This window comes from Triticum aestivum, chromosome 7D, assembly GCF_018294505.1.
Source record: "Triticum aestivum cultivar Chinese Spring chromosome 7D, IWGSC CS RefSeq v2.1, whole genome shotgun sequence".
In the NCBI taxonomy this organism is placed as follows: Eukaryota; Viridiplantae; Streptophyta; class Magnoliopsida; order Poales; family Poaceae; genus Triticum; species Triticum aestivum.
The window spans coordinates 572,826,137-572,838,448 of record NC_057814.1 but is presented as its reverse complement, the minus strand read 5'-3'; the positions used below and the strand labels follow the sequence as shown (position 1 = coordinate 572,838,448).

General features: G+C 42.3%; 1 protein-coding gene across 1 annotated transcript; it reads right to left on the bottom strand.

Moving 5' to 3' along the window:
* Positions 1-1,412: 1,412 nt before the first annotated feature.
* LOC123167028 (uncharacterized) lies at positions 1,413-2,939 on the bottom strand. The gene has a single exon (XM_044584867.1). It carries the CDS (start codon positions 2,856-2,858, stop codon positions 1,623-1,625), a length of 1,236 nt encoding a protein of 411 aa, XP_044440802.1. The 5' UTR covers positions 2,859-2,939; the 3' UTR covers positions 1,413-1,622.
* Positions 2,940-12,312: the final 9,373 nt, after the last annotated feature.

Sequence of the window (12,312 nt, the reverse complement as noted above, 5' to 3'; positions counted from 1 at the left end):
CAGTAGACTATATCATGCTTTCTTTTCTGCGAGGGAACCAAATCATGTTGTTTTATAAAAAATTATAGTGTACACGATCCTTATGCGATGGATATTGAAAACAAGTCTGCTTTGGAGAAACCCCACATAAATACAATTATTTGTTTAGTGGATAGTAAATACAAGCCTTTTTCTCACCAATGGCATTGCAAAAAAGGATGTCTTTTAATTTTCAGACGAGTCCCATGTGAAAGCAACAAAATTCAAAATTTGGGATAAATGCTGTATCCAAATAAGTTAGTTTTGCATATGACAAAATTTATTGAATATGTTGATAAATTTAAATATGCAAATTTAAGTTTTTTGTATGAAAATAAGTTAGTTTGCATATGACATAACCTAAAACATAAAATGGCACATAATTTTTTAAATAAAATTATATTTAATTTACATTTACTAAAAGCAATATATACGCAAGAATTTAGTTACAAAGAAATGAACAATTTGTTTCTACCATATCATATACAATATGTAGCAATGGGGTCTACAAGTCATATTTCTAAATATAACATGATTCAGAGCTATGAACTCATGTATTTATATATGAAGTTCGGCATGAAACAAAAATATGGAAAGATTATCAATTTGATTTTCATGTAAGAATGTAATTAGAAGTTGTATTGATTGAGTTCCAATGCCAATGTAACATGAATCAGTTGTATCAAGATGCATGGGTGTGTTACTTACAAAAACAAACGAGTTTTAGGTACATGAAATACAGTGATGCAGCCAGAATGAAAAAAGCAAGCGACGACAAAAGTGAATGAGATAAATAATCTTCAAGTGCGGCTAGTTAGCGTGGCTTCACCACCAATTTAATATAATTAAAGAAAAATCAAATAATATTTTTGATGACAATTATATTTAAAATAATATATTTTATTATGAATAAAAAATAACATTGTATAACACTGTAGTGGTGAGTGAAATGAAATAATAATTGACAACGAGAGCAAATAATTCAAGAGAAAAATAATAGTGCGTACAACCATGTATAGAAAATCTAGCGCGCAAATGTGCGGCTCATTCTTTTAATCAAACAAGTTGTTTTAGTGAATTAATCAAACAAGCTCTAAGGGATTTTGGATGGGGAGTGCAGTGGTGAAGAGAAACAAACACAAAACAAATTGGGTATCTCTCTTGGGACACAACCTGGTCAATGGAGAAGTGAAAGAAAAAGATATATCAACTTCTCCACTAGGAGGATGAGCTTAGTCCGTAGAATCTAGAATGTGGGAAAGAACTTCATTACCAACCTTTTAAAGGAACTATATATATATATATATATATATATATATAGAGTAGAGGCAATAATAATAAATAATAATAAAATCTAGCCACGCAAATGTGCTTGTGACCCTGCTAGTTTTATATAACCTTTTTTTAGCAAAACCTGGAATATTTTTTATAACATAAAGCAGAGTATGACACCAAGGCGTGAGATAAGCCAAAAAGAAGAAGAAAACAAGAAAGTGAGGAAATTACAAGATGTCACTTAGCCATGATCTACATTGCCCCCTTATTGCTTAATAAAAGTGAAAGTTTGCATCGCTTCTGCTACTACTGCGAGAAGCCAAGAAGAACTACATTGCCCCCTTCAAGCTTTGCACCAGGAACAACTGCTGCAGCGTCGGCGGCGGCACCGAAACCTCTGGTTCCGCCGACAAATACGTTGAGCTGCGAGGACACCACCACGCAGCTGTCCGTCCACAAGCGGAAGCTCCTTCGTCCGCCACCTTGGGGGACAGCTCTTGTAGTGTTTCCGTCCCGATCTGCCGGTAGTGCCGGGAGTACGTCTCGGGCACAAGATGGGGAGTGATATGGCATGCCAATTTCAGAAGCTTGTTCTGGTCCGCAGGCGCATCCGGCGAATCGTTCTGCGGCATGGCGAAGTACACGGCGTCGACTCGAACGATCGGCCACGGCAGCCGCGGCATACCGTCGGTCGCCGCGCATCCCCCGTCCGTGGAGTTGCGGTGACACCTCCATGCCGACGAGACGCACCGCATCGACATGGACGACGCGCTGGTATAGCTCGTTTCCTGCGCCCGCGCCTCCCTGACGAACTCCCTTGCCGTCGCACAGGCGGCGCCGAACTGGGGAGGCAGCAGCTGCAAGGAAGACATGACGATGTCCAAGACGTCAGTGTGCTCGAGCAGTCGGAAGACAACGCAGAGCTTCACGTTCCTCTCCCACGCCGCGCTGTCGTCGCAGGAGAGGAAGAGAACGATCTCCCTGTTGCACGGATGGAGCAGCAGGAGGGCGTCCCGGCTGCCGCTCCGGAGGGAGAACTCCAGCGTCTTCCCTGCAAGCAGCGGCTCTGCAGGAACTTCCATGGACGCCGTCAAGCTCTTCGGACGGCCCCCAAGCTGGACGTACCGGAAGAACTCGTCGGCGACACGCGCTAGCCTCTCGAACCTCCGCACCGTCGCATCGCTCGGATCGCCGTCGTCGTCCTTGCCGCGGCGGAAGGGCAAGAAGCGTGTCGCCGCTCGAGCGACGCGCTTATGAACGGGAACAGCCTTCCTCGCAACCCCATCGCCCCGTTTGCGCTCCGCGGATCTCCTCGTGTGAGCGCGCAGGATGCCATCGCCTTCCTTGGCCACGCGCTTCAGCCTCGCCTTCCAGTCGAGCAATGGTTGGTGAAGTATGCGCCAATCTTCGGAGACGGCGACAACGCTGTGGATCTTCAGCACCGCGAACTTCAGCCTCTCGGCGTTGTCCTCCGCACCCCCATCCTCTCCCGAGTTGCCTGATATGATCGAGAAAATTCTGCTTACAGACTCGCTTGCAACCGCGGATCCTAGTATCGCAGCCATGGGACTTCCTCTGGTAAATCAGAGCTCCTACACTTAGTGATGGCACTTCTTTTTCCCTTGAGAAAATTGTTCGGCGTGTTGGACTGGTAAACCATAAAAATTGTTTACCTGAAAGTCTTCACGTCACTGTTCTGATGGACAAAAATGCGACCCTCGAGAATTGAAAATGACATCGATTATCGTTCAAGGCGTCTTCCTTAGACAATAATGCCGAGCACAAAACAAACCAAGAAAATGGAAAACTAAAAATTTGTTAGAAAGTTGACAGGAGAATAAATTAGGTAAACATGTGGTTGAGTTATCATAAAAGGATAATTCAAGAAAAAGGAGAAATTAGGACATATACAAGCAACTGGTCAGTTACAGAGAAATAAATAAAGTACAAAAAATTTCGCCAAAAAAAATTAAAGTATAAAATAATTATCATCATGAAGAAAAACAATATGACTGTTCAAAATTAGGGGGAAAAAAGAAAATGTACAATGCAAATTAAAAAATGTTTATTATGTGTGCTTAAAATATAATTTTTTTGACTTGAGCTTGTTGTATTCTTATGCCTTCGTTCATTATCATGTTGAATTTTATGCATTTAGTTTTCCCCCAATTTCTTTTCATGGATGCCATCCATATTTCAAGCATTAACAATATTTATATATTTAACTGGACTTCAAAATTAATTTTGGAGATTTTTCTCACTATCTCATGTAAAACTTACGATCTGTCTAGATTGTTTTGATTTCTTTCTAAAAATAGTAATCTTTATTTATATTTCTTATTTACCTTTTTTTAGAAAATCTATATTTTTTTGTTTCACGAAACATTACTTAGAAAAGTTTCTCTGTCTCAGGGAACACTTAAGATCTATTTATGTTTCAATATTTACCCTAAGTTATCATTATTGTTCTGATTTTGTAAAGATATGTCCAAATTTTCATATTTAGCTTGATTTTTTTTTATAAACTTGAGTTTTTTATGCAGACTGGTTTGCCACGTCTGCGAAAAAGTTGACACATCATTCAATACTACTCCCTCCGTTCCTAAATATAGGTCTTTCTAGAGATTTCAACAAGTGACTGCATACGGAGCAAAATGAGTGAATCTATACTCTAAAATATGTCTATATACATCCGTACGTGGTTGTCCATTTGATATCACTAAAAAGACTTATATTTAGGAACGGAGGGAGTAGAATCAAAGGCGTGCTTTGCCGCTGAATTTTTTTTGCTGGTGTTATAAAATTGCAGGATACCAAACAATGGGCTAGCATGCATCGAATCAGTACGGAACCAATTTCTCTGCATAACACGTGTCCATGATGTAATTAACAAAATAAAAATGGTGAAGCACACATGGTCAACCACAACTTGTAATTCACTTGCTTTGTGTACTATATTGAATTTATGAATCAATACACTGGCCAGTATGCGTTGCTCCTATGCTTCCAACACATGCCCCAGACTTCCCTGAAGTTGCATTTCAGGGTTTACCTGGTTTCAGGGATTTCAAGGTTAAAATTATACAAAAATCGACTTGTGTGTGTGTGTGTGTGTGTGTGTGTGTGGGGGGGGGGGGGGGTATTTATCCAGTTGGGTGCTGAAAAATGGACTTCTCGCCACTACAAACAGAGTGAAAAACGTTCAAAAAAAAAGCAGAGTGAAAAAAAAAAATCCAAGGCCAACATACAACAAGAGATCGGTAGCTTTGGTTTTGGCATTTTCTCTGCGCCCCTCCACAGATACTACAAGGAATGGCCAGTTCCTGCATCGCATACATTTCTCAACCCAGTCTGGTTGAGCAAAAACAGGTCCTAATACGCCATCTGCAAGTTATTTGGTTGCCTGCTTCTAATGTCCCTGCATTAGGTAATACGTTAATACACTTTGTTTGGTTGCCTGCATTGGCCCAAGCGGCACATGAACATGGTGTTCGGTTGCATACGACGTACATGTTGTGCTTACCTTGTATCCTAGTTGGTGAGCTATAAGGGCATATTTATCCCTTAGTTGTTTTGATGATTGATGACAATGCTTTTGCGGACTAATCGTGTGTATGGAGTATTTCAGACATATCATGACTAGGCACAAGACGATTTGGTGCCCCTCGAAGACTATTGAAGACGGCGTTTCTCTACGTTTCTTTTTTGGTGGATTTGAGTCGTAGGAAAGCCGCACTATTAAGAGGGGGTCCGCTTTGGAAAGGTTTGGGTGGAATCATCATGTACACGTCTACACCTTTTGCACCACCTTTCCTTTGGCTCTTTGGAGCATCCTCCGTCTCTCCTTATCTATGCGAAATGAAGGACTCCTAGTGTTGTTCAACCTGGGCTTGTGGTAGTACTGCTCTTGGGAGTGGTAGTACCGCAAGCCCTTGAGGTACTACCGGCCTCTAGCGCGGTAGTACCGCAAGTACCCACGGTAGTACCGCACCTTGGGAGCGGTAGTACCGTGGCCTCAGGCCAGGCGCTGCTGCTAGTGCGGTAGTAGGGACGAATGTAATTTTTTACATCCACGCCCTACGCGGTAGTACCACGCCATGGGCGCGGTACTATCGTGCGCTCTGGCTAGGTTCAGCAGCATGAGCGGCAGTAGGGGCGGATGTAATTTTTTACATCCGCGCCCCACGCGGTAGTACCGCTCTAGACAAGAGAAGAAGTCAGAAGGGCAGGTTCTCTTTCATCCGTCTTTTCTAGGTGCGCATCTCCATCTACTAAAAGTAGGGGTGGTTGCCATAGATAGATTGGGTCATTCGTAACCTGAGCAATAACCGATGCTCAGTGGGTATCGAACTGCGAAGCGAGGAAGCTATTTCAATTGAACGGGCTTACTTTCTTACTTGGTTCTTTTGTAGAACAACCTTGGTATGAAGCTAGACGATTCAAACTATATAAGCATAAGCAATTCAAAAATGGAACATTTATTGGCCATAGAGAAACACGTGGGCTCAGTTGGTGAGGACTCAAGAGGCCAAGGATGAAAGGTAGCCATGTTGACAACGTGATCGGGAAAGGCGCGAGGCTTGCGAGTATTATCCCGTGTGCGAGTAATCGTAGGATGAGTGGATTGAGTTGAAAGAGATAAGTTGAACAAGTATGGTCGTCCTTTATTGGGATGTACTATTAAACCAAAATTGGGATTATCCGCAAAAAATTATGGTCCAATATCTTATTCCACGAAGGAAGTATCCTGAAAATCCTTGATTTAGTCTTCTTTTCATTAATCAACAACTTTCTAACATCATCCTGATACATATCAACATTAGAAGTCTTTTTCGTTTTGTCAATATCCAACAGCTTAGCGTAGTAATCGTTCCAGAACTCCTTAATAATACGTGCATTTTGCAAAGATTTCTCATTCTCAATGCTATCATCATATGTCTCGGAACAATAAAATAGAACCTGCATACTTTACCGAAACCAACTCAAATAAGTTCAGGGAGGAAAAGAAGACGGTCATGATAGATTGGTGAATGAGGGGGGCAGCAGTGGGGAATCTTGGACAATGGGCGAAAGCCCGATCCAACAATATCGCGTGAGTGAAGAAGGGCAATGCCGCTTGTAAAGCTCTTTCGTCGAGTGCGCGATCATGACAGGACTCGAGGAAGAAGCCCCGGCTAACTCCGTGCCAGCAGCACGGTTTTGCATGAGAGAAAGAAGCGAGGAATCCTCTTTTCGACTCTGACTCCCCCACTCCAGTCGTTGCTTTTCTTTCTGTTACTTCGAAAGTAGCTGCTTCAGCCCTGTAAGCTCATCTTGCATACAAATTTTGGGGGTACCAGGGCCTGCATCCACCAAGAACATTTCTTCCCTTAAGCGTAAGCGTAAAACTGAAGATTGTGAGGCGTTTCCACGACCCTTGGGAGGACTTCCATTTAATAGCTAAGCAGTTCTATTCCTTGCCCGGAATGGAATGCAAATGTTCGGTTCTGAATGACATTTTTTTATCTGTGGACCGAGGAGAAAGGGGGCTCAGCAGGAAGAGGGTTGTACCATGAGAGAAGCACAGAGGTCAACCCGCTTCAAATATGGAACATGGATTCTGGCAATGCAACGGAGTTGGGAGTTAGGGCTCCCATATAAAACGTATAGTCAGTGGGTTGAGTGCTATCAACCAGATAAGATGCTGATAGTCTCGCAGAAGTACTTAACCTTGAAGATCAAATAGGATTTACCATTTCTAGATCAGACCCGGGGTCAGTTCGAAATACGACTCCCGTAAATAGATCTGGTCGAGGAAAGCATGTTGAATATCCGGTTTCATAAAAATAACTACATTCTCGCATTTCTCGATCAGAAAACGAATAAGATCAAAAACGCCATCATTCTTATTTTAGCTATTGAGTCTGACTCATAGTGATCATTTCTCTTTAGCAAAGAATGACCTTGGTTATCAAAGGATTGAACAACCGGGATCCATTTACTTATGATACCTAGTTGGCATTGATAACAAGGATCTAATGAATTATGAGTTTAATAGATCCTCTTTAGCAGAAAGACGTATATTCCTTGCTTGCGGTAGTACCGTGTCGGATTTTTGCATGGATAAAAACTCAGCGGAAGTTGCCACGGATGTATTTTTATATGCCCGTGCCTTCCCAGCCTAGTCCATTCCTGCCTTGCAGTTGTACCGCGCCAGCGGTTCTACCGCTCCTTGCGTCAGCGCTTCAGGACTGGACTTAGGCTCTACCGTGGCAGCGGTAGTACCGTGAGCCCTTGCAGTAGTACGGCTTGTTTGGTGTGGTACTACCGCAAGTCGCGGGCTGGTTTAGTGGATAACGATTGAATTTATTCTTTCACTATATAAGGGGTGTCTTCTTCTCCGAGTGGACTACCTCTTCTATTCCTAAGCTCCATTGTTGCTCTAAGTTCCATTTTCGCCCGATCTCTCTCCCTAGCCAATCAAACTTGTTGATTCTTTAGGGATTGGTTGAGAAGGCCCCGATCTACACTTCCACCGAGAGAAATTTGATTCTCCCCACTAATCCCTTGCGGATCTTGTTACTCTTGGGTGTTTGAGCACCCTAGACGGTTGAGGTCACCGCGGAGCCATATTCCATTGTGGTGAAGCTTCGTGGTGTCGTTGGGAGCCTCCAATTAAGTTGTGGAGATTCCCCCAACCTTGTTGGTAAAGGTCCGGTCGCCGCCTCCAAGGGCACCAATAGTGGAATTACGGCATCTCGCATTGTGTGAGGGCGTGGGGAGAATAGGGTGGCCCTAGTGGATTCTTAGGGAGCATTGTGCCTCCACACCGCTCCAACGGAGACGTACTTCCCCTCAAAAGGAAGGAACTTCGGTAACACATCCTCGTCTTCACCGGCTCCACTCTTGGTTATCTTGTACCTTTACTTGTGCAAGCTTATTTGTGTTATATCCCTTACTTGCTTGTGTGCTTGGTGTTGTTGCATCATATAGGTTGCTCACCTAGTTTTATATCTAGACAACCTACTTTGATGCAAAGTTTAAATTGGTAAAGAAAGGCTAAAAATTGATAGTTGCCTATTCACCCCTGATGACTCACAAGTATAGGGGATCTATGGTAGTCCTTTCGATAAGTAAGAGTGTCGAACCGAACGAGGAGCAGAAGGAAATGATAAGCGGTTTTCAGCAAGGTATTCTCAGCAAGCATTGAAATAATAGGTAACAGGTAGTTTTATGATAGGATAATTTGTAACGAGCAACAAGTAACAAAAGTAAATAAAGTGCAGCAAGGTGGCCCAATCCTTTTTGTAGCAAAGGACAAGCCTAGACAAACTCTTATATAGAGAAAAGCGCTCCCGAGGACACATGGGAATTATCGTCAAGCTAGTTTTCATCACGTTCATATGATTCGCGTTCGGTACTTTTATAATTTGATATGTGGGTGGACCGGTGCTTGGGTACTGCCCTTACTTGGACAAGCATCCCACTTATGATTAACCTCTATTGCAAGCATCCACAACTACAACAAAAGTATTAAGGTAAACCTAACCATAGCATGAAACATATGGATCCAAATCAGCTCCTTACGAAGCAACGCATAAACTAGGGTTTAAGCTTCTGTCACTCTAGCAACCCATCATCTACTTATTACTTCCCAATGCCTTCCTCTAGGCCCAAATAATGGTGAAGTGTTATGTAGTGGAAGTTCACATAACACCACTAGAGGATAGACAACATATATCTCATCAAAATATCGAACGAATACCAAATTCACATGACTACTAATAGCAAGACTTCTCCAATGTCCTCAGGAACAAAGGTAACTACTCACAAAGCATATTCATGTTCATAATCAGAGGGGTATTAATATGCATAAAGGATCTGAACATATGATCTTCCACCAAATAAACCAACTAGCATCAACTACAAGGAGTAATCAAACTAGCAACCTACAGGTACCAATCCCGGACTTAGAGACAAGAATTGGATACAAGAGATGAACTAGGGTTTTGAGAGGAGATGGTGTTGGTGAAGATGTTGATGGAGATTGCCCTCTCCCGATGAGAGGAGCGTTGGTGATGACGATGGCGATGATTTCCCCCTCCCGGAGGGAAGTGTCCCCGACAGAACAGCTCTGCCGGAGCCCTAGATTGGTTCCGCCAAGGTTCCGCCTCGTGGTGGCGGAGTCTCGTCCCGAAAGCTTGCTTAAGATTTTTCTTCAGATGAAGGACTTCATATAGCAGAAGATGGCCACCGGAGGGCCAACAGGGGGCCCACGAGGCAGGGGGCGCGCCCGGGGGTAGGGCACGCCCCCACCCTCGTGGCCAGGTGGGGCCCCCTCTGACGTACTTCTTCCGCTCAATATTTTTTATTATTTCCAAAAATAACTTTCATGGAGTTTCAGGACTTTTGGAGTTGTGCAGAATAGGTCTCTAATATTTGCTCCTTTTCTAGCCCAGAATTCTAGCTGCCGGCATTCTCCCTCCTTATGTGGACCTTGTAAAATAAGAGATAATAGGCATAAGTATGGTGACATAATGTGTAATAACAGCCCATAATGCAATAAATATTGATATAAAAGCATGATGCAAAATGGACGTATCAACTCCCCCAAGCTTAGACCTCGCTTGTCCTCAAGTGAAAGCCGATAACAAAATATGTCCACATGTATAGAGGTAGCGGTGTCGATAAACTAAAATACGGACATGAGGGCATCATGATTATTCTCATAACAACAACATATATGAATATTGTCATATGATTTCTTATGCTCAAGTAATAATCTATTCACAATGCAAAGTATGAATCAGAAACTTTATTGAGAACCAACAAACTATAATCTCAGTCATTGACGCAATTGCAATTTATCATAACATCAGAAAGAGTCTATGTCAGAGCTTTCTAGCAAGTCCACATACTCAACTATCATTTAGTCTTTCATGATTGCTAACACTCATGCAATACTTGTGGTTACGGAGTTTTAATCGGACACAGAGAAAGATAGGGGCTTATAGTTTTGCCTCCCAACCTTTTACATCAAGGGTAATGTCAACAATAATAACTCATGCTAACTTACATCCAATTAGATATATCTATCAGGATCTTTCCAACATCCTGTGCTTGCCAAAGGATAAAATGTAAAAAGGAAAGGTGAAGATCACCATGACTCTTGCATAAGGTAGAAGATAATAATAAAAGATAGGCCCTTCGCAGAGGGAAGCAAAGGTTGCCATGCGCTTTCAGGGTTGGATGCACAAAATCTTAATGCGAAAGAACGTCACTTTATATTGCCCCTTGTGATATGAACCTTTATTATGCAGTCCATCGCTTTTATTTCTTCCACATCACAAGATCGTATAAAGCTTATTTCCTACACACCAATCAATCATACATATTTAAAGAGCAATTTTTATTGCTTGCACTGATGACAACTTACTTGAAGGATCTTACTCAATCCATAGGTAGGTATGGTGGACTCTCATGGCAAAACTGGTTTAAGGGTTTTTGGAAGCACAAGTAGTATCTCTACTTGGTGCAAAGAATTTGGCTAGCATGAGGGGGAAAGGCAAGCTCAACATGTTGGATGATCCATGACAATATACTTTATCTCAGATATAAGAAAACATAACCCATTACGTTATCTTCCTTGTCCAACATCAACTCTTTAGCATGTCATATTTTAATGAGTGCTCCCAATCATAAAAGATGTCCATGATAATATATTTATATGTGAAACCTCTCTTTCTTTATTACTTCCTATTAATTGCAACGATGACCAAAACTATGTTTATCAACTCTCAACAATTTTTAATCATCATACTCTTCCTATGTGAAGTCGTTACTCTCAATAAGATCAATATGATCTCTTTATTTCTTTTCTCTATTCTTTTATTCACTCAAGATCATGGCAAAATAGTCAATCCCTTGACTCAACACTAATCTTTATTATATAGCTCACGGACTTGATTACAAAGAAGGGTCATAAAGCAAGACTCAAAACTAGATCATACCAAAACTTTATGCTACTAGATCAAGATACTACTAATAGGATCGAACTAAGAAAAATGGTAAAGATAGGAGATGTGAGGTGATATGATACCGGGGCAACTCCCCCAAGCTTGGCAGTTGCCAAGGGGAGTGCCCATACCCATATGATTATGTCTCCTTTGTTGAGGAGGAAGATGATGGTTTAGTTGATGGCGTAGTCTTCTTCCTTAATTTGTGCTTGAGGACAGAATTTTGATCCCTCAAGTCATCAAGCTCCTGCTCCAGGCTTAATATCCTTTTACATAGTTCCTGCTTGTTTTCCTGCAAGAGACGAAAAGGGATAAACTCGATCTTAAGTTTCTTTGCTCTATCAGGGAGGCTTGACTTTTTGAACTCCACATGCATGTCCCCAGGTTGAGGTAATGGGACTTCATCTTCATCTGATCTCGTCTCCTCCCTCCTCTTGGGTTCGTAGTCCTCTTCTTCTTCCATAGTCCAACCACAATGCTCCACATCTCCATAGACCTTCGGATTTGCAAGGTAATCAGCCACATAGCTTTCTCCTTCAGAATCCTGGGAAGACATGTTGCTCTAATCTGCAGCAGGACAGCTCGAAAAGAAAACAGAGGATATTTGCGTGATACAGGAGTCAAAACCTTCGGGAGATTATATAATGAATTTTTACCGACTAAAATACGTATCGTGCAAGAAAACGGAGTCCGGAGATCACACGAGGTGCCCACGAGGTAGGGGGCGCGCCCAGTAGGGTAGGGCGCGCCCTCCACCCTCGTGGAGGCCTCGTGTCCTTACCGGACTGCTTCTTATTTTTCTATTTTTCTAAATATTCCAAAACGGAGAAATATTGCCATTAGAACTGTTTTGGAGTCGGTTTACTTATCGTACCACATACCTATTCCTTTTCGGAGTCTGGGACGTTCCGGAAAGTGTCCCTTATGTATTCCTCCGGGGTTACGGTTTCAATAACATTGGTTTCAACATTTATAGGATTAGCTGAGATATAATGTTTAATTCTTTGACCGTTCACCACCTTCG